General features: G+C 59.4%; 6 protein-coding genes across 6 annotated transcripts; 1 reads left to right on the forward strand and 5 right to left on the reverse strand.

The window, feature by feature from the left end:
* Nucleotides 1-630: 630 nt before the first annotated feature.
* Nucleotides 631-1,916, reverse strand: PLICBS_005599 (altered inheritance of mitochondria protein 24, mitochondrial; the record flags this gene model as incomplete). The annotated part of the gene is made up of 3 exons (XM_018319284.2): nt 631-1,497; nt 1,552-1,670; nt 1,739-1,916. The coding sequence occupies 3 exons, from the start codon at nt 1,914-1,916 to the stop codon at nt 631-633; spliced, it is 1,164 nt and encodes a 387-aa protein (XP_018181758.2).
* A 607-nt stretch (nt 1,917-2,523) lies between these two features.
* Nucleotides 2,524-4,735, forward strand: PLICBS_005600 (uncharacterized protein; the record flags this gene model as incomplete). The annotated part of the gene is made up of 2 exons (XM_018319285.2): nt 2,524-2,734; nt 2,799-4,735. 2 exons carry the CDS (start codon nt 2,524-2,526, stop codon nt 4,733-4,735), a joined length of 2,148 nt encoding a protein of 715 aa, XP_018181759.2.
* Nucleotides 4,736-7,133: 2,398 nt separating this feature from the next.
* Nucleotides 7,134-7,535, reverse strand: PLICBS_005601 (uncharacterized protein; the record flags this gene model as incomplete). The annotated part of the gene is made up of 1 exon (XM_065600764.1): nt 7,134-7,535. The coding sequence occupies one exon, from the start codon at nt 7,533-7,535 to the stop codon at nt 7,134-7,136; it is 402 nt and encodes a 133-aa protein (XP_065456836.1).
* Nucleotides 7,536-14,484: 6,949 nt separating this feature from the next.
* Nucleotides 14,485-15,783, reverse strand: PLICBS_005602 (uncharacterized protein; the record flags this gene model as incomplete). The annotated part of the gene is made up of 2 exons (XM_065600765.1): nt 14,485-15,599; nt 15,636-15,783. 2 exons carry the CDS (start codon nt 15,781-15,783, stop codon nt 14,485-14,487), a joined length of 1,263 nt encoding a protein of 420 aa, XP_065456837.1.
* A 1,149-nt stretch (nt 15,784-16,932) lies between these two features.
* PLICBS_005603 (uncharacterized protein) lies at nt 16,933-18,877 on the reverse strand (the record flags this gene model as incomplete). The annotated part of the gene is made up of 4 exons (XM_018319288.1): nt 16,933-17,868; nt 17,964-18,025; nt 18,109-18,529; nt 18,686-18,877. The coding sequence occupies 4 exons, from the start codon at nt 18,875-18,877 to the stop codon at nt 16,933-16,935; spliced, it is 1,611 nt and encodes a 536-aa protein (XP_018181762.1).
* Nucleotides 18,878-21,206: 2,329 nt separating this feature from the next.
* On the reverse strand, nt 21,207-23,074 carry PLICBS_005604 (uncharacterized protein; the record flags this gene model as incomplete). Its single annotated transcript, XM_018319289.2, has 3 exons — nt 21,207-21,324; nt 21,416-22,908; nt 22,958-23,074. 3 exons carry the CDS (start codon nt 23,072-23,074, stop codon nt 21,207-21,209), a joined length of 1,728 nt encoding a protein of 575 aa, XP_018181763.2.
* Nucleotides 23,075-23,430: the final 356 nt, after the last annotated feature.

Consider the following 23,430-nt stretch of genomic DNA (forward strand, 5'->3'; position numbering starts at 1 on the left):
CCTTGCAACGACCTCCAAACTCCAGCAAGCAAGCAGGCTGGAAAGGCGCGAAGGCGCGACATGTGTGCACTCATCAGCAGATTTGGAGACACAGAGGGAGGGGAGGTTACAAAGCCAAACAGCACTTGTAAACTCCGTGGAGCTCCTGCTGACTGATTAACCTTGAACACGGCGTGACTAACTCGCCGTCGCCTTCGGCTCCCAGCATGGCATGGGGCTCAGGTCCAAGGATGTCGCGAGATGATCGTCCACCAGATGAGATGAAGCTGTTCGAGCGAGCGAGCGAGAGGAGAAGACCATGCGCTCGCCGCCATCAGTCCGTCAGCACGGGCGACGGAACAGGCAGCGGAGACCGAAGCAAGCCTGACCAAGGCGACGTGGCGCGCCCGTGGCTTCGTATTCTTCCCACTCGGAGCCGAATCTTTGGTTACTCTACTGTACAATACCGTGTGTGTCTTTGCTTCTTTTCAACGGACAATTCATCACCACCTGTCTTCGGTCTTTTGCCGCCCCACGCGCCGGTTGTCGCCACGCCGCTGGGTCTCGCCCGCATCCACCGAACCCGCATAGAAGTACTAGGTAGGCAATCTTGAACGCCTAATTGTGCTGCGCCGCCGGCAATGCGCTTCGTTACCGCACGAATTCCTTGAGGTCCTTGGTGTCCTCAAACGTCACCTTGCCGTCGCGTCGCACCGACGCCACGTGTAATGCGCTCGGCGGCTGCTCCGTCGTCGTCGCCGGTGCCGCCGCGCCGTCGGTAATCTCCTTCGTCTTGTCCTTGCCTTGCAGCTCCAGGGCTTGCGGTAAAACGCCCGCGGGCGCGTCGGCAATCTCGTTGACCTGCTCGCTCGACAGCACGTCGGCAACGCGCACGCCACGGCTCGACATCAGCAGTGTAGCTGGGCCCTTGAACTGCAGGAAGAGCCTGTCGCCCCAGATTGTGCGCCGTGCCGTCGTGCGCAGGTTGAAGAGCGTGCGCGCCAGGAACTTGTACGTGTCGGTCTTGCGCATGTTTTTGAGGAACTCGGACTCGGGGATCCACGACGTCAGCGACGGCACCTGAAGACGCAGGCTCGAGCTCTTGAACCGGAACGGCTGGGGCGCGTTCCGTGACACCGCATAGGCAACCACGCTGCCGGGATGTGCGACAAACTCCTCGCCCTCGGCCAGCGTCAGCTGGTAGATTTGGCCGGGTGCAGAGAGCGCTGCCAGGCCGCGGCCCGTCAAGTGCGTGCTGCCCCAATGCGCCACCGAGAGGCTGCGCTGGATGCGCGACGAGAGGGACAGCGTGTGACCCGTCCACGCAAGCAGCGCGTTCCGTTGCGAGACCATCCAGTCCGTGGTTCCGTCAAGGTGCAGCACCGTAAATGTCGTCGTCGGCGATTTCGTCGAGATGAGCGCTGTGATGGGAGTCGTAGCGGAGATGCGCTGATACAGGAAGGGGACGCCGAAGAAGGCGCGCGAGAGCGGGTTGAGCAGTGAGAGCGTCGATTGCGCCTAGCATGTCGGTCAGCAACGAGTTTTACCCTCCATGCAGTCGACAGGTTGTACATTGTCTGGCTTCCCCGCCACGGCAACGAGAGTGCCCCTCCTGGTGTAGAGCTTCTGAGATGCCGAGAGCGTGACCGAGAGCATCGAGTACGGTGCGCCGAGGACTTCGAACCGCGCGTCTAGACCCAATTGACTGTCAGTACCGCCCAGACAACGCACCTTCGTGCGGGCGCTCCATTGCACGCACCTGCCATGTCTCTGGCCGTCTCAATGGGAGCTCCAAAGGCATCCCCGCCAACCCGGGGCCCGTCGGTGCTCGGCGCGGCGCTGATCTGGATGGCCCGGCACTGGCGGCACACAAACGTCGCCGGATGCTGAAGGCGCATTCGCCGGGCGGCGCCCAGCAGCGGCGAGGGGCGTCGCATCTTGACGTGAGTGATGCGACGATCGGTGGTGCCGGTGGTGTGGTTTCTCGGTTTTCGGAAGCGAGCTTCTGACGTCGCAGCAGCTCGAAAAGACGGGAATTGGGACCTTGGAAGCGCATGGCGGGCCGCCCGGCGGCTTTTTCCGGTCCCGGGCACAGACAGGCCAGAGCGGGTCTCACGGCCCAGTGTAAGCTGGGCCACTTCGCTGGGCGTCAATGCTGGACCTGTCTGGCGCCTGCCCAAGCCACTGAAGGGCGGTTATGCGTGGCGCCACATCCGCTGCAACGCGCCCCGTTGCTGGGCCGACCCCAGTGGTCTCCCGCGGGCACTGTTGTGAACCCGCGCCACACCCGCGAATTAGCAGGAACCCGCCGCCAATCTGCGATCCTGGTCCGTAACTTTAGTGCCAACCGTTAACCCTACCTTGCCTTACCTTACCTTTGACTTCCCTGTCGCCGGCAGAGCACAGATGCATCCCTAGCATCGTCCCAGTCGCTTCAGGTCGCGTTCGAGCAGGCGGGGTATCTCGTTTCCTTTGTGCGTCGTCGCGTGCGTTCGTTTCTTCGCGTCGCTCTTCTCCTTTTGTTGTTCGCTGCCAGTTGCAACAATGTCGGTCCGCGTCGTCGCGAGGATACGCCCGCTCCTCGAGAAGGAGCTGGACAAGGACGTGATTGTGCGCGCCGATGGCGTAGAGCCCGGCAAGCCCAGCACCGTCGTCAAGATCCCGAACCCCAAGAACGAGGCCGAGGAGTTCTCCTTTGCCTTCAATGGCGTCTACGACCAGGCCACGTCCCAGGAGGCCTTGTTCACCGCCGAAGGTAGCCCAGCCCAGCCCCGTCCAGGGTCCGAGGAGCTTTTCCCATGGCTAATCACATCCCACAGTGCAACCGCTTCTCAAGTCGCTGTTCCAGGGCTACGATCTCACCATCTTCGCGTACGGCGTCACCGGTACCGGCAAGACGCACACGATGCGAGGCGGCCTCAAGCTGGCCGACCGAGGGGTGATACCTCGGCTGCTGAGCGGCGTCTTTCGCCGGGGCAAGAAGATTATGAAGGACACGGAGGGCGACACGACGGTTCGCGTCACCCTGTCGTACTACGAGATCTACAACGACAAGGTGTACGACCTCCTCGAGCCGCCCGAGAAGCGAACGCCGTCGGGGCTGCCCCTGCGCGCCGAGGCCAACGGCAGGACCGTCGTCGCCGGCCTGTCGGAGCGGGCCTGCGGGGACCTCAAGGACTTTGAGAAGATGTACATTGAGGCCAACAACAACCGCGTCACGGCCGCGACCAAGCTCAACGCCCACAGCAGCCGCAGTCACGCGATCCTGCGCGTCAAGCTGACGCAGACGACGGGCACCACGGTGCGCGAAAGCACCGCGTCCGCCATCGATCTCGCGGGCTCCGAGGACAACCGCCGCACCGACAACGACAAGGAGAGGCTGGTCGAGTCGGCGGCCATCAACAAGAGCCTCTTTGTTCTCAGCCAGTGCATCGAGGCCATTGGCAGGGGCGACAAGCGGATACCGTACCGCGAGTCCAAGATGACGCGCATCCTCTCGCTCGGCCAGAACAAGGGCATCACCGTCATGATCCTGAATCTGGCGCCACTGCGGAGCTACCACCTCGACACCCTGAGCAGTTTAAACGTTAGCACCCGGGCGAAGCGGATCGAGGTTCGCGAGATTGAGAACGAGGTCGTGTTCAAGCAGGTTCCTAGGACGAACTCAGGCTCCGGCACGGCCATCGCGCGCCAACCGCTGCGGCCGCTCGCGAATGCGCACAACGCGCACAACGTCCACAACGGCAACATTGCTGCCAAGGCTGCCGCCGCCGACTCGTCCAAGCCGGTTAAGGCATTCAGCGTGTACACGGACAAGGCGAAGCCGTCGGCCATAGCGCGGCCCGCGGTCGCCGTGAGCCTCGTGCCGCGCCGAAGCTCCCAAAAGCGCCCGTCTGACCACGAGGTCGTCCCGCGACCTACCAAGATTGCCAAGCCAGCAGCCGAAGAGTCGGTGACGGTGTCTGCGGCACAGATCGAGGCCATGGTGGAGAAGAAGGTCAGCGAGATCCTGGCGGCGAGGACTGCTGCCGAAAAGGCGAGCGCGGCGCCGCCGCCGCCTGTCCAACCCGGTCTCAGCGAGGCCGTGCAAAGACGTCTCGACGCGCTCGAAAGACGAATCGAGAGTGAGGACTGGCGCGAAGACTCCAAGTCGGACGGTCTCCGCTACCTGCTGGCGGCCCGGCAGCACAAGGAGAGGGGCGAGGAGGCGGCCGCGCTCAAGGCGTACGAGATGGCCCTGCCGTACTTTCCCGGCCAGGCCAAGCTGCTTGGAAAGATTGAGCGCCTGCGAATCCGCTTGGGGATGTCCAGCGCATCCACAATCGACCACCGAAGCCCGGCAAACTCGGCGAAGAAGAGGCAGAGACGCCGTATTGTCACAGACGATGACCGCGAATACAACGACGCCGACGCCGACGGCGAGGAAGGTCGCCTCTCCAGCCCAGCCAAGAGCAAGCCACGCAAGAGTCGGGCCCCGTCGAGGCCGACCATGTACATCAACGACGAGTACTCGGGGCCCCCGTCGCCGCGCACGTCGCAGCTGCTGGACGTGGTCAACTCGCGCGACCTGACGCGGATACGCGGCCTCGTCGGCTTCGGGGCCAAGAGGGCGCGCGACCTGGTCGACTACCTGGAGCTGGCCGCCATGGAGGACGAGGCGGGCGCGCGCATCGAGAACCTGACGCAGCTGCGGGCGCTCCCTGGCATGGGCGGACGGACCGTAGAGCGGGCCTACGAAGGCCTCATGATGGCGTAGAAGCATGGGATCATTTTCTTTGTCTCTGCATCGCATCGCATAGTAGACCGGAGTAGAGGAGACGGGGACTGCATGAGGAGGATGAGAAGGAAGGATGAGGTGCATACCTCTTTGTTTGCGGTGCCGATTTATTAGGCGCAGACAAGAGCAGAGAGTGAGGAGTCTTGGGCGTTCGAAGGTGTCGCAGCGCCGGAGGTTTACGGCGAGGGCGAGGGCGTGTTCGTCTTTTTTTGCTCATCCCCGGCTACGAGTTAGTTACAACGTAGTACTTTGTAAGGGGAGGCTTGTCGTTTTGCTTTGTCGGCGACGGGCGTGGGGCTTGTTTTGCTGCTGTCGAGTTGGATTCTTTGTCGTATACAGTACTGTAGCTGTTGCATACCCAAATGAACTTGCCGTCTTAGCCATTAACTAACCGACGCTTTATTATCTGCATTGATGTTCCTTGCTTGCTTGGCTGTCTCAAGTGTCTCGCGTACAAATGTACTAACGTCACATGTGTCTCGCTGCTGGAGAGGCGACTTACCCGGGACGCGCTCCGTTGCGTCGGCCGGCTCACGCCATGGATCGCTTTTCTGGACTGGGAGTGCATATTATATGACGAATTTGAAGGTATATTGCTGCATGGTCCTGATAGGGACGAGGAGTGTGAATGACGGCTGCGTGGGTTGCGATGCGCGATGTGCCTCAGGAGTAACAGGTTGTGGAGTTGGCTCGTGTAAGTCAGCTTCCTTTGCAGACTGAATGTTCCAGGCCACCATCATGTAAACTCTCATTCTCCCACACTCACCCAAACAGGCACAACAAAGCGCACGCACGCGCCGTCGGCCACGATTCTCCTTCCCAAGCGCACATTTGTCACAATTGTACCATGCCATCTTCGCCTCTTCCAATCCATTTCCCTCCCGTGGCCGCCCAGATATCCCCGACAAAGCCTGGGCCAGCAGATAGCCAACTTCAGAGAGTCCCATCGCCGTGGCGGGTGTATCAGGTGATTCGTCCCTCCTAGCTTTCCTACCAATAAGTCGTGTCAAGAGGCATAAGACACGGGACCAACCCCCCGCATCCAGACGTGGGCCGCACGCCAAACGTCACCGCAACCTATGCTCTCCATACTATGGCCCCCTTCCAAAACGTCCCCGGTCGCAGGTTACGCCCAACCCTACCCTACCCGCTCCGGTTCCGGTTCCGCCTCCGCTTCGGCTCCGACACTCGAGCACGTAGTGGTAAGGTGGGGAGGCGCCGGGCGCTTTTCCCGACGTCGCACGACCACCATCCATTCGATTCGCAGGAGGAAAGGCAGGCAGGCAGAGATAGAGACAGCAGCCGCGTGCCCACCCCGCGTGCCGAAAACGTGCCGTGTGCGTGCCATGATCCTGCGCGTGGGGCGGCGGATGGTCAGTGGTCGGTGATCGGAGGGGGCCCCAAGAGAACGAGGAAAATGCGCGTGTGCGTGCGCGTGCGCGCGTGGAGGGGGGGGGGGGGGGGGGGGGGGGGGGGGGCGGCGCGGGAGAGGCGAGGAGGGGAGCCCGAGGCCGAGACATGGACTGCTCCGTGTCGTCCGAACGGCGGGGTGGGAATGCAAAACATGGCGAGACAAAAATGGTGCTACAACTACGTACATAATACGCACGTACGCAGTTCGAGGGGCAGCAACGTTAAAAGACACGACCGACGACCTTCGTTGTGACTATGTACAAGATATACCAGCCGAACCCAGCGAGCGTGGTCACGGTGCACGACAGTAGCGGCGGCGGCGGCGGCGGCACGGCAGGACAAGACGGGCAAGGCACGCACCCAGATAACCGCCCACGTTACACGAGACGTTAGCCGTCAAAGACCCTGTCAGCCATGCATTGCATCCTATATATGTACAGTGCTCCTGCGCCTCATGCGGTGCTCCGCCAGCATGGACGGCAGCATCCCGGGCAAGCGGCCGAGGGGTCAGTCAGGGCCCGTCCGCCTTGCCCTGCCCTGCCCTATTCCTCGCTCGGACCACGGGCTGCGCTGACCACCCGAGCTCTGCCTGCGGTCAAGTGGCCCAAAGCAGAACGTCATGTCGTCCCCTCGTGAGGATGTCCAAATGCCCTTGCCACCAAAGATCCCGTACCCGTTGTCCAGAGCAGGAAGGGTGCCGATATGACCGATCCAGGCAAAGACCAAAACACCAAGAATTGAACCCCTCGCATTAAAAGAAAAAGTGAATTGCAAATGTTCGTAAGAGAAGGACTCGAAATCGTTATGTACGCGGTCGGGGCAAAAGTCATGACGCCGACGACTTCCTTTTTGTTGCTGTCTAGGCTGGGGAGCCACGGGCTGGCCCAGCCGTTGTCGCGATGCCGTATGCTCAAGCGAGGGGCGGGGATTCGCCGTATTCTTTGTTCTAGGTGGAACCTGTCGTCTATCTGATCATGCTGGTGCGGCGCTCCACAACCTTTGGTCTATCCTTGTTGCCGCCGCCAAAGGCGCCGCCGAAGCTGGGGATGGAGCTGAACCGGTTCAATCGCTTGCGCTCCGCGGTAGGAATCTCGGTGGTGACGGTGGTGGTGTTGGCGGCCATCTGGGCCGTGTGCTTGGCGGCGGAGACGGCAATGGCCCTCTCGCCGTGCAGAGCGTCGACGCGGGTGGCGCTCGAGTCGGTCGAGGAGCCGGTGCTGTTGGGCGTCTGGTAGATGTATTCGCCGTCGACATAGATGGCGTTGGAGACGAAGGTGGAGCGGCGATGACGGCGGCGCGTGTAGCGCTGCTCCAGGCGGAAGAGCTCCAGCTTGGCCTGGATGCGGTCGATGATGCTTTGGCCCATGTTGGCGGCGTAGTAGTAGTGGTGGTGGTAGGGAGCGTGCGGTGCTTGCTGTCGTGGGCGATGGACAGGGTCGTCGTGAAGCCGGGCGGCGAAGCAAGCGAGCGAGCGAGCAAGCGAGTGACCGAGGACGGGGATGGGGATGGGCCGATGGTAAATCGACGCAGATGTTGCCGCACTTTGTTTCGACGGCCCGGGGCTGGTATTTGAGAGGCTGGTTGCAGCGACGGCGGTCGGATTGGAGCGGCTGCAGTATGAGAGTTTGTGTCTCTGCCTCAGGGCTGGGTCGACGATACGGGGGGGAGCAGAGGGGGCGAGGAGGAGACCTGGGTAAGGTAGACAGAGGCAGGCAAGGCGAGGTAGGCAGGTGGCTAGCCGGCTGGCGGGTAAAAACGAAGGTATTTGGCAAGGTTGACGGAAAGTCGCCGGGAGTTTCGTCTCGATGCCGGGGGAATTGGGGGAGGGGACGACGCCTCGGAGGGGGGAGGGAATAAGGAGTGACAGGCAGTTTGGGGGTTGAGGGGGATTGGGATTGGAAAAGGAGGAAAGGGTTTCGATAACGCAAGCCGCCGGGAGAGGAGGATGGGAGTGAACCTGACTGGGGGGAGGAGGGAGCAGACGACGGAGCAGCAGAGCAGCGGCAACGACAGCGGCAGCAGCACCAGAACCAGCATCAGCAGCAGCATGGAGGTGGAGGTGGATGTGGAGGTTGCGAGGGCCATTGGATGGGGTTGGCTCGATGCTTGCAGCGAAGTGGAAGCCACCACCACCATCGCCACGGACCAGCCAGCCCAGCCAGCCCGCTGGAGCCCATCGCGGGGGCATTCATCCAATGCAAGCCCGCCCAGGGCGACAGGGGGGCGGCGGACAGGGGGGGGAGGCCAGTGGAGGGGAGGGGGATGGAGGAGGGCTTCCATGAACTGTCCAGGCTTGCCAGACGCTCTCCCAGGCGCCTTCAGCCAGGCCTGGCCCGGCACCCTGGTCCGCCTGGAAGTGGACGGCTGCTAAGCCGGCGACGGGGGGGGACGGGTCGCTGTACCTGATTGACCGGCCCCTGTGCCTGATCAACAGGCACCGCTCCCACCGTTGGTTCGGGTGGGGACCCGAGTCGCGTGGGAGTAGCGGCCGGGGCAGGCACTAACAGACATGGGAGGGCACCGAGCCCAGTGGTTTTTCTGCACTCAAGCTGGTCTCGCGGCCGTCATTAGCCACGCAGACAGGCCCCTGGCAAGCCCTGGGACCTGGTACGTAAAAGCCCCTGGCTGCGAACGTGGAAAAGCAGGTTGGTTCCTGGCCCAGGGGCCGGGGAAGCACCCAAGGTCGACGCGAGCAACAAGAAATAATGTCAGTGCGTCTCGTCCATTGATCAGGTCGATTCGATTCATTGGGCGGCGGCGTGCCAGGCCGCTGACTCGGGGGGTGCTTGGGCGGCCGAAATGGGCCAAATGGGCTGGCCTGGCTGGCCGGCCGTGAAGTGGCAGCATCCATGTCAAGTCAGGATGCGGTGGTCTCTCTTCATCCATCCATGCCATGCCATGCCATGCCATTGCCAATCCACCAGCACCACCACCCACTTCTGAAGGATCCGGCGAGGCATGGGTGTCGCGTGCATTGGGGCCTGCATTGGCGCGAGTCGCCAACCACACGAACAAGAGCCTGGAACCCTTCCCGACGAACGGGTGGAAAAGAAAAGAAAAGAAACTCTTCACGGGGGAGGGAGGGGAACAGGGCTGGCTGCCACTCACTCACTCTTCGTTCGCTTCCGTCTGTCAAGCACCCCATCTGCCGCGCATATCGACAGCGCGCCAGCCCGGCCGGCCTGAGCACAGAGGCGACGCAAACCCCGTCTGTGCGCCGTCTGCGTCAGGGGGGAACACCGGGCCGTTGGACCTGTCAATTCATTGTCACTGTGCGTGCGTGCGTGCCGGATACGAGCACGGGACCTGCTCACTTTTGCATATGGGACGGACAAGACAGACAGACAGGACGGGCAGAATAGACTCCAACTGCCGTGCGCGCGGCCGCGCCGGATCTGCAGCCCGCGCGTGCGTCACCCGTCGACCGTCGAGACGCCAATTGAGAGGCCATCGCCATCCGCGGACCAGACGCGCTCCGTACATACGAGTGAGCAAAATAAAAAAAGAATACGAAGCGCCGTGCTCGTGTTGTGGATGCGTGGAGGCGCGCTGGCGCTGGCGCTGCTGGTGCTGGAGCTGCTGCCGCTGCCGCCTCCACTGGGCACTGCAACGGACTGGTACACAGCGGCCAGTTCCATTGGGGGCGGGCCGCCCGGATGCTCGACGCAGGGGGTGGCAGGCGGGTGGCCGAGGAAGGCGCGCGAGGACCATCCGTCCTTCCCATCCATCCATCCATCCTTCCGTCGCTGTCCATCATCGTGTGTTGGCCGCCGCCGCCGCCGCCACGACGGCGCAAACCGATCATCATGCATGGCGCGCGGCATCGCTTGCAATTGCATCTGCATCTGCAGACGACACGACGGTCAAAATTATGGAGCCTCGGAGCACCGAGCGGGTACAACGCACCACGAGCCCACGACCACGGCCACGACTATGCACGCAAGCACGATGCTCGTCAGGCAATCAGTCGGGCAAAGGCGCCCAAGCTCCTGATTCAAGCTCCCACTGCCTCCCCGCCGCCGCCGCCTCCCGACCAACAAAAACGATCTCGCCAGAGCTCCCCGATGCAACGCCATTGCTGTGGCTTTTTTTTTTCCCTCCTCTCGAGCCGGGGCCCACGGATGTGGAAACCATCGCTCCCAATTCCACGGTTCTCGTTCACCTCCCAAACCCGAACCGTGGAGAAGAGGCACAGATGGCAAAACGACGGCGCCTTTTCCTACCCCTGCACCGTCGCCGGCTGCGCCTTGTTAACTGGCAACGGGCGTCAGCGCTCGATGCGTAACCCCCGGCAGAGGAACCATCGAGGTGCCTGCCTCCTCGCATCCATGACCGCCCCGCGGTTGAAAGCACCCTGGCACACCGCGTGGGTAAAACACGTGGATGCGCGGCAAACCCACTCCCCTCCCTCATCGATCGCGATCTCCTCCATCCCTTGCATTCTCTCCTCCTCTGCATAACAGCAGGTAGTGACAACGCCTCGACAAGTCGACTCCATGCTGGCGTCGCGGTTGCACCGAGTCGTGCCCTCTCATGCCCGCAAATAGATCAATTAAAAGCGCGGCGCCGGCCTCCTCAACTCAATGCCGCCACTCGCCAGCCACGCGCGCTTGGCCGCCTATTCGCGAAGCCAAATCATCAAGAGACACGCGCTCTTGAGTCCGCCGAGCTCCACAGGTCGCATTGCCATTCGTTGCGGCGACGCCCGACCACGATTGAGTCGATACGTACGTAGATGGCACACACAGTCGTGTGCGCGCCATGAGAAACGTCATGACTTCGTGAAACCTGGTAATGCATCTCACCGGTCCCCGATGTGCAAAGTAGCTGAACCGCACAAACCGTCGCGAAATGCCACCTCTACTAGGTATCTAGTGAGGTGCAAGTGAGAGCACCGACGGTACCCTGAGATGACAACTCCTCAGCAGCTGCTCTAAACGGTGTACCAAAACCTCAACGTTGCCTACAACATAGAGTACGCCGGGATGGCGGAATGTCTCTATAATTCGCGTCCCTATCGCCCGGGGGTAAAGACTTAAGATTCGATATATCGGTAGTACAGGATGTGCCAACAGCGATATAGTGACGAGACCTTCTTGCACGCCGCCGTCAGAGAGCCCTTGACGAACTGGCCCATAGACCACAAGACCTGCGACGCGAACGCTTAATGACACTGATGACAGCGTAGAAACGCATCCAGGTGAATCACGGGGCCTTCACGCTGGCGCGCCGAGACCCCCAAATCTATGTTCACGCCGCAACGATCGTTGCTGTTGAGTTGCCCATGGCCCCTCCGGTTATCTCCCTCCGACGAAGGTATCATGAAGCTCGACAGGTATAAAATGCGACACGACAGGCTTCGTGTCGAGGACTTTGCACACATTCACTCATCGCCTGAATATCAACCATCGTCCATTGCAAGTCAGCTCTGCAGTTCACTTCTTGGCTCCATCTTGAATCATCGTCGACATGAAGACCATTCTCGCCCTGCTCGTCTCGGCGCTCCAATTAGGCACTACCTCATCCTCGCCCATCAGCAACGCCACCGAGCTGTGCGGTGCCTTAGGCGTCATGAAGCTCGACATGGCCACACTCCCCGAGGGCGTCGACCCCGGCGCGATCCGCGCCTGCGCAGAGCACCCACTGGCTCTGTCTTCCAGCCCCATCCAGAAACGCAGGTGCTGGCGCGGCCAAAAAGGCGGCTGCTCTCACGGCTACTGCTACAGGCGCTGTGGAGAAGGCGGCGAGTGGTGCTGGACTGCCCGCAATAGGGGCGTGGGAGCCTGGATCAGTTGCAAGAGTGACGATGGGTGCCGCGGAGAGGAGGCCTGCGCAGCGGGCACTTGTGCATCGTGTGGGTGTGGCTGTTAGTTGGCTGATTGTAGGCCGCGCACAGTCGCTTTGCAAGTCTGCGAGGCGCACGTGTAGACGGCCTTCAATGAATGTTCGCTACATGTTCTGGGAAAACCGGCCCTCCCTCCTCCTGTGAGGAAAGGCTTTCGCAGTCGAGACTTTCAACAAGGTAGCGCCCCGGGCAGTTGGCTACGTCTGGTGCTTCATAGACTTTGACACGCCCCGTTACCCTGCTCCCAGCACACAGGTTTCACGTCATGCTTTTGAGAGAGCGCGCATGGTGCTTACAAGACGTCAACGATACTGTTTTCCGTATGCGTTTCCATTCTACGAGACTGCGAAACCTTGGTATTAAGACCATCTCGGCAGGTGGCCGTTTGCCGTTGACGCTCAATGCCGCTTCTCATCAATTGATCCAATTTGGCTGGCAAGGTTTTCCTCGCGCCGTAACAGCATGGCGTCGAATAGGGGAGACTCCTTTTAAGTAGCAACTTTAATGCTGGATTCGAACTCTCTGGCTTGATTTCACCCAATAAAATCGCATCCAAGCCCGCGCACAGCAGGCACTGAAGTTTGCAATATTCAACTCTTGGCTCTCCCCATGCCACCACACAGGCATGTATATACCTCGGTCGATATAGACCGTGCTCTAGCGCGATCAACCTCTACGTGGTGGAGATTGGTGCGTAAAAGTTAAATCGACCACGCGGATCATACTTCTTCAGATCCCGCAACTTCTTCAGACGCCCAAGGCTCATGCCCGTGAATAGATGCCTCAAAAAGTCCCGGCGCCGCCTAGTCGATGCAGCCACTCACCGCCACCAATACGCAGAGCCAAATCATCGAGAGGCACGAGCTCTTGAGAACCTGCGAGACTCCGCAGAGAGCGTGCCATTCGTTGCCGCGCCGCTCTTGCCAGCCACATCTGAGTCGACAGATGGCCGAAGATCATATGCACATTGACGGCAATAAAGCATTGCTCGACGCTGTACGGACTGGAGGAGGCGGCCATTGCGCACTGAGAGTAGCTTGTCGCGTGACCTCGGCATGCGCCAACTGCCGCGTTGCGGCTCCCGTCCAGCCCGAGCTGCTTCTCATCGGCCCCGGTGTAATGTGGCTGTCCAACTTGGACGTCTAATGCCACGAGTGAGGAACCAGGAGAGGACTACTGAGGTTGCCAGGGAGTAAGAATGCTCTTCATATGCCATTGATTAAGACTCGTCGTCTGTCGCCGTCCATTGCTGAATATTGTAGAACGCGCTTCTCATAATGTGCCTTTCCCTCACGCCACCAGGATGGCCCCAATCCCAGACGCCAAAGGCGGCGAACAGGAATTCCGATAAGCCGACAGTGCACTAGCACGCAGTGAGGGTGACGGTAGTATCCTAAGAGGATGGTATGCATACTACTCGGGTACTTCTTCGGGATAGGACGATGCATTCGTTTCGTCGCTGTTGCCCTTACACGATGCAACATCGCTGAATATCGGGCCCTCTGGTATTTACCAGAGGCTTTAATGTAGCGGCCCGAGGACCATAACGCCTACGACGCGAGACTTCATGCTATGGTAGCGCAATAAGGCGTATATGCCACGGGACCCTCACTGACGCTGAACATTGAAGGCCTTGTTTTCGGCCTTGCTCCCATTGTTGATGTCGCTGATGAGGGGCCTAATTAGCATCTAACAGCTTGATACTTAAAGAAGAGCAGACGCCTTGCTTCCTCGCAGAATTTTGTAGCATTCATCGGTCCTGTAGATGTCCATAATCACAGCAAATCAGCTCTGTGATCCTCTCTCAGACCTACTCCTCCTCTATCGTTAGTATGAAGACCAATCACGCCCTGCTCGTCACTGCGCTCGGGTTAATGAGCACCGCCTCCTCCTCTACCGTCAACGACACCGGCACCGCCAGCACATGCGGCGCGCTGGGCGTGATGAAAGTCGACAAGGCCACACTCCCCGATGGCGTCGACGCGAACGCGATCCGCGACTGCGCAGAGCACCCGCTGGCCTTATCCGCGAGCCGCCTCCACAAGCGCAGGTGCTACACCGGCGACCAGCACTTTGGCTGCCATCGCCGCAACTGCTGGAAACGCTGCGACGCCGCTGGCAAGTGGTGCTGGACGGCGGCGAACAACGGGTTTGGGAGCTGGATCTCGTGCAAGAAGGACTGCGACTGCAACGACCGTCAAAGTTGCGGAAAGGGGAACTGCCACTGGTGTGGCTGTAGCTGTTGAGAGCCTGGTACACGCATGCAGTCGAAGGCTTGGTGTGCCGTCACTAGTTTCATGGCTTCGTTGGCACTCTGCTCTTCAGACCTTTATACACTGCAATGTCGCTTTCATGCCAATAACACGGAGAATTATTGTATATATCGTTTCTTAAGAGGACCTGAGCTCGTCAATGCTCCATGTCGGCTTGGTGCGCAATATACCTCAGCGGCTATACACAAATCAAGCCTTTACGCAACAATTGGCGCGTAAAAGTTGAATCGGCCATGCGGATCATACTTTCTCTTGAGATCCCGCAGCTTCTTCAGACGCCAAGGCTCATGCCCGTACATCTGCTGCACCGTCTCCACGCCCGCCGCGTAGTTGACGTACGTGTCCATCTCCTTCCGCCCGCTCGCCTGATGCAGTATTTCCCGAAGGCGGGTGCCCAGCTGAATCGCTTCCCTGTCAATATCGGGCCCGGCTGGGGTGTACTTTATCTCGGGCGAGACGATCAAGTTGTTTGCCCTGAACGGGTACGCCGTCGATTCGCTGCCGACTGCTCTCACGCCTTGCACGGAGTAGCCCTCGAAAAGGAGACTGGAGGCGTTGAGTGCGGGAATCTTGCGAGTCGCGGAGGCGAAGAGGTCGTATATTTGGCGTTGGCCCGCTGGGCTGTAGACTTGGAGGTCGAGCGGGAAGTGCATCTTGACCTGCTCGGTTTTCTGGCACGTCGGGCCATCTGTGGATATGCCGATCCATGAGGGTATATCCAGGTAGGTCCCTTGATTCGTGCCTGATATGAGGGGCTTCAAGGCAGTGAACGGCGCAGTGTACGAGGGGTCTACCTCGGACGCACCCTCTTGCATGACGAAGAACAGTACCATCGGCTGGCTCTTATTAGCACGGCACATTCTCACGACACAGACACCATATGTACGGACCTTGTCAGGATCGACTTCCGGATTGTTGATAAAGACCGAGAAGTCCAGGACGTCGACGGGCCGGGTGCCATTCTTGAGGAGGTGCTCGTTGATCGCGTCGTAAAGCTGTTCAACTTTGCTGCCATCAAAAATGAAGCTAGCAGCAGCCCAGTCGCGATGCTTAATGTCATAGATCTTGGACGTGACCGAGGTGACGATGCCAAAGTTGTGCCCGGCGCCCTGCATGGCCCACCACAGATCCGAGCCCGCGTCGATGGTGCGCAGCGACCCGTCCGCGAGCACAACGTCCATGGCCACGAACTGGTCCGACACGAGGCCGTAGCGCCCTTGCAGGAACCCGTGGCCGCCGCCGAGGCCCGGTCCGAGCAGGCTCACGCACTCGCAGCTCCCAGTCACTTCTCCATGCTTAGCCCACTGATGACCTGGATGTACAACTCAAGTGCTTGAGAACGACTCACCTGCCTGCTTGCCTGCGGCCCAAAGAGCTTCCTTGGCTTCCTTGTTCAGAATGCCCCCGCCGAAGCGGGCAGTCTTTCCATCGGGCGCAATGTCGACGCTGTTCAGCTGCTCGAGCCAAATCTCGATGCCGCCACGCATCTTTGCCATTGAAGTGATCGTGCCGTGATTGCCGCTGATGGCAAGGAAAGGCACATGCTTCTCGTTGGCGTATTTGACCTGCCCCGTGCTCCGTGAGCATTACATGGCGCCGACAGAACATGTGGTGATGTGGAACAAACCCACCGTCTCGGCAACATCGTCTCCTGTGCTGGGGACAACCACAATATTTGCTTCGGGAGCGTATCCTGCCGACCATCGCCATGTTGCCCTGGCGAATCCCTCTGCTCCAGGTAGATGGATCTTTGCTCCCGCGGAGAGTCGTGCGTTGAGCAGGGAAATGTCATGGCGGTACTGTTGTGGACAGAGCGCGCTCAGCCAACTCGTAGCGGGGACCGTGTTGCAGGTAGAGGCAAGCGCCCACGAACCCACCGCCGCGATGACCTCCATGTTGGGTGAATGTGGACTCGAAATTCGTCTCACGAAGAGAAGAAATGCGCGGCCGCGAGGTGTTGTTTATACTCAAATCAACTCACACGCCTCGAGGTCACGGCGCTTCACGCGCCCGCGCCGTCAAAAGTCCAGCGTCGCTTGATGGTTCATCGATCAAGATGTGAGCCTTGGCACACCACGTCATCCCAAGTTCGCCACGAAATGTATAAGTTATCGAATTGGTGAGATGCAGCGCTCCAGCATCTCGGTGTGGCAGCACCGGCGCCCTGGAATAGGCAATCAGCCCAGCGATCATGCCCGATGTGAGACAGCCACACTAGATTCAAATGGAGGCAAATCGGGCGCTTCCGTTGAACATAAGTTGCGCGACACCAAAATGAACGGCGAGACGAAACAGCAGTCTCTGGCAGTGCGATGGCTGCGCCTTTGGACTGGCAGGCGATCTGCCACCTGACAAGTCAACATCTCACTGCTCGGTCTTTTCGAGCCGTTGGCTAAACCAGCTTCCCTTCTTAAATGTATTCCAGTGGTTTCTAAAATTGTAGCGACAAGGCCATTTTTGTACAGGCAATATCTAAATCTTTGAGAAATGGGCCTCCCCTCTGAAGGCTCGCGCAACTGCTACCAGTCGAGATAAAGGCCGATGCCCCCTTTGGCCTGGGTGTCGTCTCAGGACATCAAACATAGCCTTGGCCGGACACACAGCTGCTACCGAGCATTTCAGCCCGGCGGAACCAAGGAATGAATTTAGCTCGGGACGGGAGCGCGGTCAAGCTTAAAGTGACCGGGCTGCAGGGTCTGGAAAACGGCCTTGGGGTCGTACTGCTTGGCAATGTCGCGGAGCTTGTTGACATTGTCCGCGCCGTAGCCAGCAATGACGTTCTGGAACTTGCTCCCGTAGTTCATGTAGATGTAGTCGTTCTGGACGCCCAGCGCCGTCGCCTCGGCCGTGATGCGGTCCATGACCTTGCGGGTGAAGGCGTAGATGGCATTGTCGTCGGCCTCCTTGTTCCACCAGCAGGCAATCTGGATGAGGTACAGCGGGCCGTTCTGGTAGTCGAGCCCCACGGCGTTGCCGCCGTTCTTGCTCATGTGCTTCATCTGGCCCTCGGTGATGCCCTGGAAGACGAGCACGGGGCTGGCGCCCTCGAGGGTAGCGATCGCGGGCCGCTCCTCGTAGTAGATGTCGCGGGCGATGTGCGCGATGCGCGCGTCCGCCTTGACCGTTATGTCCCAGTAGACCTCGCGCAGGCCGTACGGGTTCGTCTTCTGCTGCGCCTCCGAGTACTCGCTGACGTTGCGGTTCTGCGTGCTGTCGGCAATGGGCGTCATGGCCTTGAAGTCGTTGAAGATGGTGGCGTTGGCGCCGTCGGGCTTCGCGTACCACAGCTCCGTCGCGGCCATCTTCAGGCCGTACTTGAGGATCCACGCGACCCAGAGGCCGGCGTTGGGGTCCGACGGCGAGTTGGAGACCACGCCGGCAAAGGCGTCCACAACGCCCTTGAAGTTGGACTCGAGGTATGTCCTGGTGCCACCCCACATCTGTCCCTTGGGTAGGGGAATCGCCTCAAACGTAAACGAAGTCACGATGCCAAAGTTGTTGCCGCCGCCCCTGAGCGCCCAGTAAAGCTTAGGGAACGCGGTAGGCGTCGCGTGGACAATGCGTCCCGACGCAGTGACGACCTGGAAATAGTTTCAGCCGATTGAACAAAGCTCAGAGCAGCCCATTCCGCCTCTATCGAGTCGAGACTGAGCAGCAAAGGGGCTCAAATACACACCTCGTACGAAAGAACATTGTCGCAAGCCCAGCCGTAGATGTTTGAGAAGTAGGAAATACCACCTGTACACGCCATGTTAGCCCAAGAGACTCCCTTGGCAACCCCATGATGTGCCATGAACAACTGGAAAAGGCCTTCCACTTACCTCCCAGCGTCAAGCCACCAGTGCCCACGCGTGCGACGCGGCCACCAGTAACAGTAATGTCCTGCGGGTCCAACACCTTGTAGACGTCGACCCAGCTGTTGCCAGGCTGGATCTTGACCGTCTTCTTGTCCCGCGACACAGTAACGTCCTTGAAGTTCTCAAGGGACACGGTGATGCCGCCCTCGATGCTGGACGCGCCGGCAAAGGCAGCGTGGCCGCCGCTCTTGAACGCAAATGGGCACTGCGTCAGGCGGGCGAGCAGCACGAGCACGGAAATGTCCGCGGCCTTGGACGGCTTGAAGATGCAGAGAGGGTGGAGCGCCGACTGGATCGACGACCAGTACGCGCCCGTGAAGTCACTGTATACGGTTGTGTTTTGGGCGAAGACGCTGCTGCCGTAGAGGTCGGAGAGCGACTTGCACTGCAAGGGGAGTCAGTGAGCCATTCACTGAGCAATTGATACCACACTAGCATGTAATGTCCATGTTTGCAATTCTCGGCTCGGTTCCCTCACACAAGTGACCGTTGAAGAGAATTGAAAGGGGCCAAGCAGCGACAGGAGACGGAACAAACTCACAGCTGCGGCGCAAGGCGCGGCGTCATCACGCTCAGCCAGCCCCGAGAGATCAGGGAGCGCATTGACGTCGACCCCCAGGGTCAAGAGCTCGCTCGTGACATTAAAGTCGGCAGGCTCAAAGTTGTCCTGCGCGGCCGCGGTGCCGCCCAGGCCCCCGAGGACGAAAGCGGAAAGTAACACGCCGGCAATCATGGCGAGACGCGGATTTGATCTCGGGCGCACAGCAGCAGCAGCCTTGCAGCTTTTGACGCGCGCGAAAATCCTGGGGCAAGGATTGTAGTAACACAGCACTCCCTCAATTGGCACAACGTGGGGGACGATCCAGCCGCGCGCGCCTCGGGCACATGCAATGGACCAAAAAAGAACGATGTGACGATCCGCTTCCTCGAGAGGGCATCCCCGGACTTATGACTGCTATTGACATCGGGCTCTCTCCCCTACCGGTCCATGCTCTACTAACGCGAGCCGCACAGGCCATTGACCGCGACGAGTCTTCCTCTCTCTCTCCTCTCTCTCTGTCTTCCCCCGATGCATGCATGCACGGGATCGCGGCTAGCCCGTGCACCCAGTTGGTGGACAACCAGGCTTGCCCAGGCGGCGGGACAAGCTCGTCTGGACTCTGTTAGGCATGGTCCATGGTCGAGGTCGAACGAGGGCACATGGGTTCCCGTTGCTTATGTTGCTTCTGTTGCGCCGAACACTCATCAGAGGCAGCGCCAACCTCGCTAGTGAGGGAAAAAAAAAAACAGGCCCAGCCCGCTTACCCCGGCGACTTTATCTGGGCTCCGTGGCTCGTATGCACAGGTGATTGCGATCGCCAAGACCTCCGTGCTGGGCAGCCGTGCCTGGCCAAGACGGCTCTGCTAGTATATAAATCTTGGCATCGGCATCTGACATCTCTTCCTCTATTGGAGTCTCTTTCTCTCGCTGCCATGCTCCATGGCACCTGGTCGCCGCAACAAGGCTTACATCGTCCTGCAGTAAAACGCGCAAGACGACCGGAGAATGCCGAGACTAATGCCGCCTTGCTGCGTTGGCTTTCATGTTGGTGGAATGAAGCTCGCTCCCGCGCAGCAAACTCCGCAGCTCCGGAAGCTCAGCCGTCCAAAAGCCCAATTGCTGCACCCAGTTTTTTTTCCCCCTTGTGCCAGTACGTATGTGGCGTCATTAAGCTTAGCTGCCGCGCTCTCAGCCTCTCAGGTACCGAGTGCACGGCCAACAAATGCCACAAGCATTGGCGTGGGGAGTCCGTTGGAAGGTCAACTTCCTTGTCCGCTTCGTTGGTTGTTGCGCGCCAGAAGGCCTCCACCAACAATTTCTACTCTCAGCTTAGGCTTAGGCTACTGCTCTGTAGCTGTTGGGAAGGGCCTTCGGAGCCAACCCAGTGGCTTCGTATCCGCCCTTGCCGGCATGGTTGGTTGCCAAAGTCCTCCACCAACGGACAGTTACCGTTTACACGCTGGGCTACTGCAAGTACTGCACTCCAGTTTACCTGTTGGCGGGGTCTCTTGTAAGCCAACTCACCTGGCCGCGTAGTCGGTTGCCAGCGGCCTCGCTCCACCAACCGTCAGTTGAAGTTCCAGGTCGGGCTATCCGTACCTCGCATCGCGAGGGTCAACCAACCGACGTACCCACCTTTGCCCCAGGCCCCTGAGAGTGACTGCAGGATGCTTTGCTTACATCCATCGCGTCTGCCTGCAAGGCGTCGGATGGTCAACGCTGCTGTTCCCCATGATGCAAGCCACATCTCTTGTACGGCTTCATCCTCCTGTACAATTCCCCAGTACAGTACAGTACTGTTCTGTTCAGGAACGATAGTCCGCCTGTCTGTTGCAAGCATCCAGCATGGTACCCGTGCTTGATTGCCGCCCAGAATGCTGCAGCGCGGCGTTGCACATCTCCAAAGGCTCCGACACGGACCTGGACGCATTGCAACAAGATGTTGGCGGCAGCTCAGCACATGTCCGGAGCACCCCCTTGTACGCTTCGGAGGCCAAGTAATGAGCCAGGACGAAGGGCCGCACCAATAGGTATGCAGTTGGACACGCGTTCGCATTGGTGTCCTGCTCAACTCGTTGAGGGCAGAAGGGGTCACTGCTCGTGAACGTCGCGTCATTGCGCGTGAGCAGGCGACAAGGCTCTGCGGCATGCCCTTGAAATGCCGCTGGCTATATCGGCTCACTTCACAAGCAGCCCTTGACTACTGTGCATCAAGGGTCATTGCCGCCCGTTATACATACGTCCTTGCAATCGAGAAACACTCTTTCAGGCCGAAAGCCGCAATTTAGTGTAGCCTACTTCTCTCAAAGATCTGGCCTGTTGATCGTCTTTTCGTGCCTCTGGTGCCACCGGCGAACTGAGCAGTGCGTGTACAGTAAGTGGTTTGTCTCCCACGGGGCCTCTACTTGGATGCAAATCTGGATATCAAGGGATGCACTCGAGCCACAATCAAGCGTTGCCAATTTATAACGATGTTTGTGTATTTCTTGTCTTAGGATGCACAGCAGGCTTCTTTTTCGTCTCAGTGAGACACACCGCCGTAGGGAATGCAAAGCTCGCCTGCCTCGTCTCCTTTAATCCAGATCTTGCCGCCATACAGGAACTTGCCATGGTCGTGCTTAGGGGGCTCGAACGTAATCCTGCACCCGGATTAGCATTAATGTGTGAAAATGATGAATCGCTGCTTGCAACCAACGATCACCTAACAGCTCCAAGGCAACGGAAACTTACGTGAACTGGGCGTTTCCCCCCCCCTCAATACGCTGCGACTGAGGGAGATGGACATTCAGCGGGACCTCAACCGAGCGAGGTTCTCCTGACTCGAGAGCGTGAAGTTCAACTGCTGCATGAGCCTGGTGAGAGAACTTATATTTGACTTTTTTGGCGCTTTGGTTGATGATGGTGAATGTCCAGTTTGGTTGGAAGTGCTCCTCGTCGAGCAAGGCGAAGGGCTCAAACTTCAATAGCGTTTTGGAAGTCAACACTTTGTGCGCGTCTACCAGGCCGGTTCCCACGAGGAATGGGGGCGCGAGGGCGTCGTCGGGCCCCCAATGAACGTTCTGGCCGCCTGAAATGACTCTTGCTGCGAAGTCCGTTGCCCAGCTGGATGGAGCCAAATGTTGTCCGCCAAGTTGGCTATGGTAGAGAGCAGCGATGCCTGCAACGTATGGTGCGGCCATTGCAGTGCCGCTGGGAAGGCTGAAGCCTCGGTCATACTGCTCAATCCCGATGTCAACCCCTGGCGCGCCGATGTCTGGTTTCAGGAGCAGATCCTTCATGGAGCCCCATGATGTGAAGGCGGCTGGGCGTGGCTTTAGCTTATCATCGTTCCACGTCATGTTGATGGCTGCCACGGACAAGATGCCAAAGCCTTCGGCTCCGGAGCGAGAGTTGGCGAAGAAAGATTTTGTGCCCTTGTCCCCTGCACCGAGGACCACAGCTACCCCGTTGTAAGTGAGAAGGTTTGCCACTGTTCCCCATGCGGATTCTCCAAGGTGTGGCGGCTCGAGCTTCGAGGTCGAAGCGATGTTTGGACTCAGAATGACGCTGGCACCGTCCCTGTAGGCATCACAAAAAGCTTGAATGACTACTTCCTCAGAAGTGGTGGTCCCGTTTTCCGCGAATACTTTGTATGCCAGGAGATCCGCAGAAGGCGCGACACCTAGATCATGCATCCAGATGTGTCGGCCAGCGGCGATGCTCGCAGCCTGGGTTCCGAGACTGAAGAAGGACAAAGGATCGGCACCGGGGACTCTCGGCTTCTCATGCTCGTTCTCTGGGTCCCACGATTGTCCAACGAGATCACGTCCGCCGACGACCTTGCACTGCGGGCCGAAACACCCACCGAGGTCCAACCTGGTGTAGTCGATACCGCTGTCAATGATGGCAATCTTGGTCCCTAGGCCGTAGTTGGAGTCTTTGTGTATCTTTGTGACGCCGGTCAAATCGTGAGTCGGTTTCTTTTCACGCCTTTCGGAGTAACAGTTGCATGCGGCGTCTCCGGAGGTGCAGCAGGATGCGGTATCCCGGTAGAGGGGCTGGGCTGGCCAAGCATGGACCACACCATCGATGGCTTTGATCTCTTGTGCAGTGATGGGCGACTTCACCACGAGGCCCCTGAAAATGTCGCCGCAGTCGATGGGCTCGTATTTCCCCGGAACTCCTAGGGGGAGGAGGTCGGCATGACGTGCAATCGTCTCGGTCACAGTCTCCGGGTTGACGCCCTGGTGCTCTTGTCAGAGATTGTGCCACGTAATGAAGAGCCAGACACACCTCTTTGGTCATGACAATGTACTTTGTGGCCGACTTGCCTCCACTGCGGTTCTCACCTCGGGCCAGCCGAGTGCCGAGCAGCAGGGTAGCGAGAGACTCCGAGCTGAGACGGACCATTGCGGCGGTGTCCCAAGATGCAGGGGCGGCAGTGAGCGGGCAGCCGAATGTGTTCAACAGAGAAACGAGGCGGGCGGCAGTGCAGGATGTAGAGATGGATTGCAGCGAGTTGGGCGAGCTCTGGCAGAATGGGAAAAATGCTTGAAGCAGCGGTTGGGTAACGAAATGCAGTTGGCGTAACGATGAAGCTGGATGGATGCGTGTTGAGAGAGAGATGAAATGGGAGAGATCAGGAAGACAGCGCGGAGGCTTTTATTTGGTTGCGCGGTGCAGCGCGAGTGCCGTTCTTGCTTGTTGATGGTGAACAGCCAGAGCTTGCTCCTGCCTGCCGAGCCCTTCACACCGAGTACAAGTAG

Source organism: Purpureocillium lilacinum (genome assembly GCF_023168085.1).
Source record: "Purpureocillium lilacinum CBS 284.36 DNA, scaffold_4, whole genome shotgun sequence".
In the NCBI taxonomy this organism is placed as follows: domain Eukaryota; kingdom Fungi; phylum Ascomycota; class Sordariomycetes; order Hypocreales; family Ophiocordycipitaceae; genus Purpureocillium; species Purpureocillium lilacinum.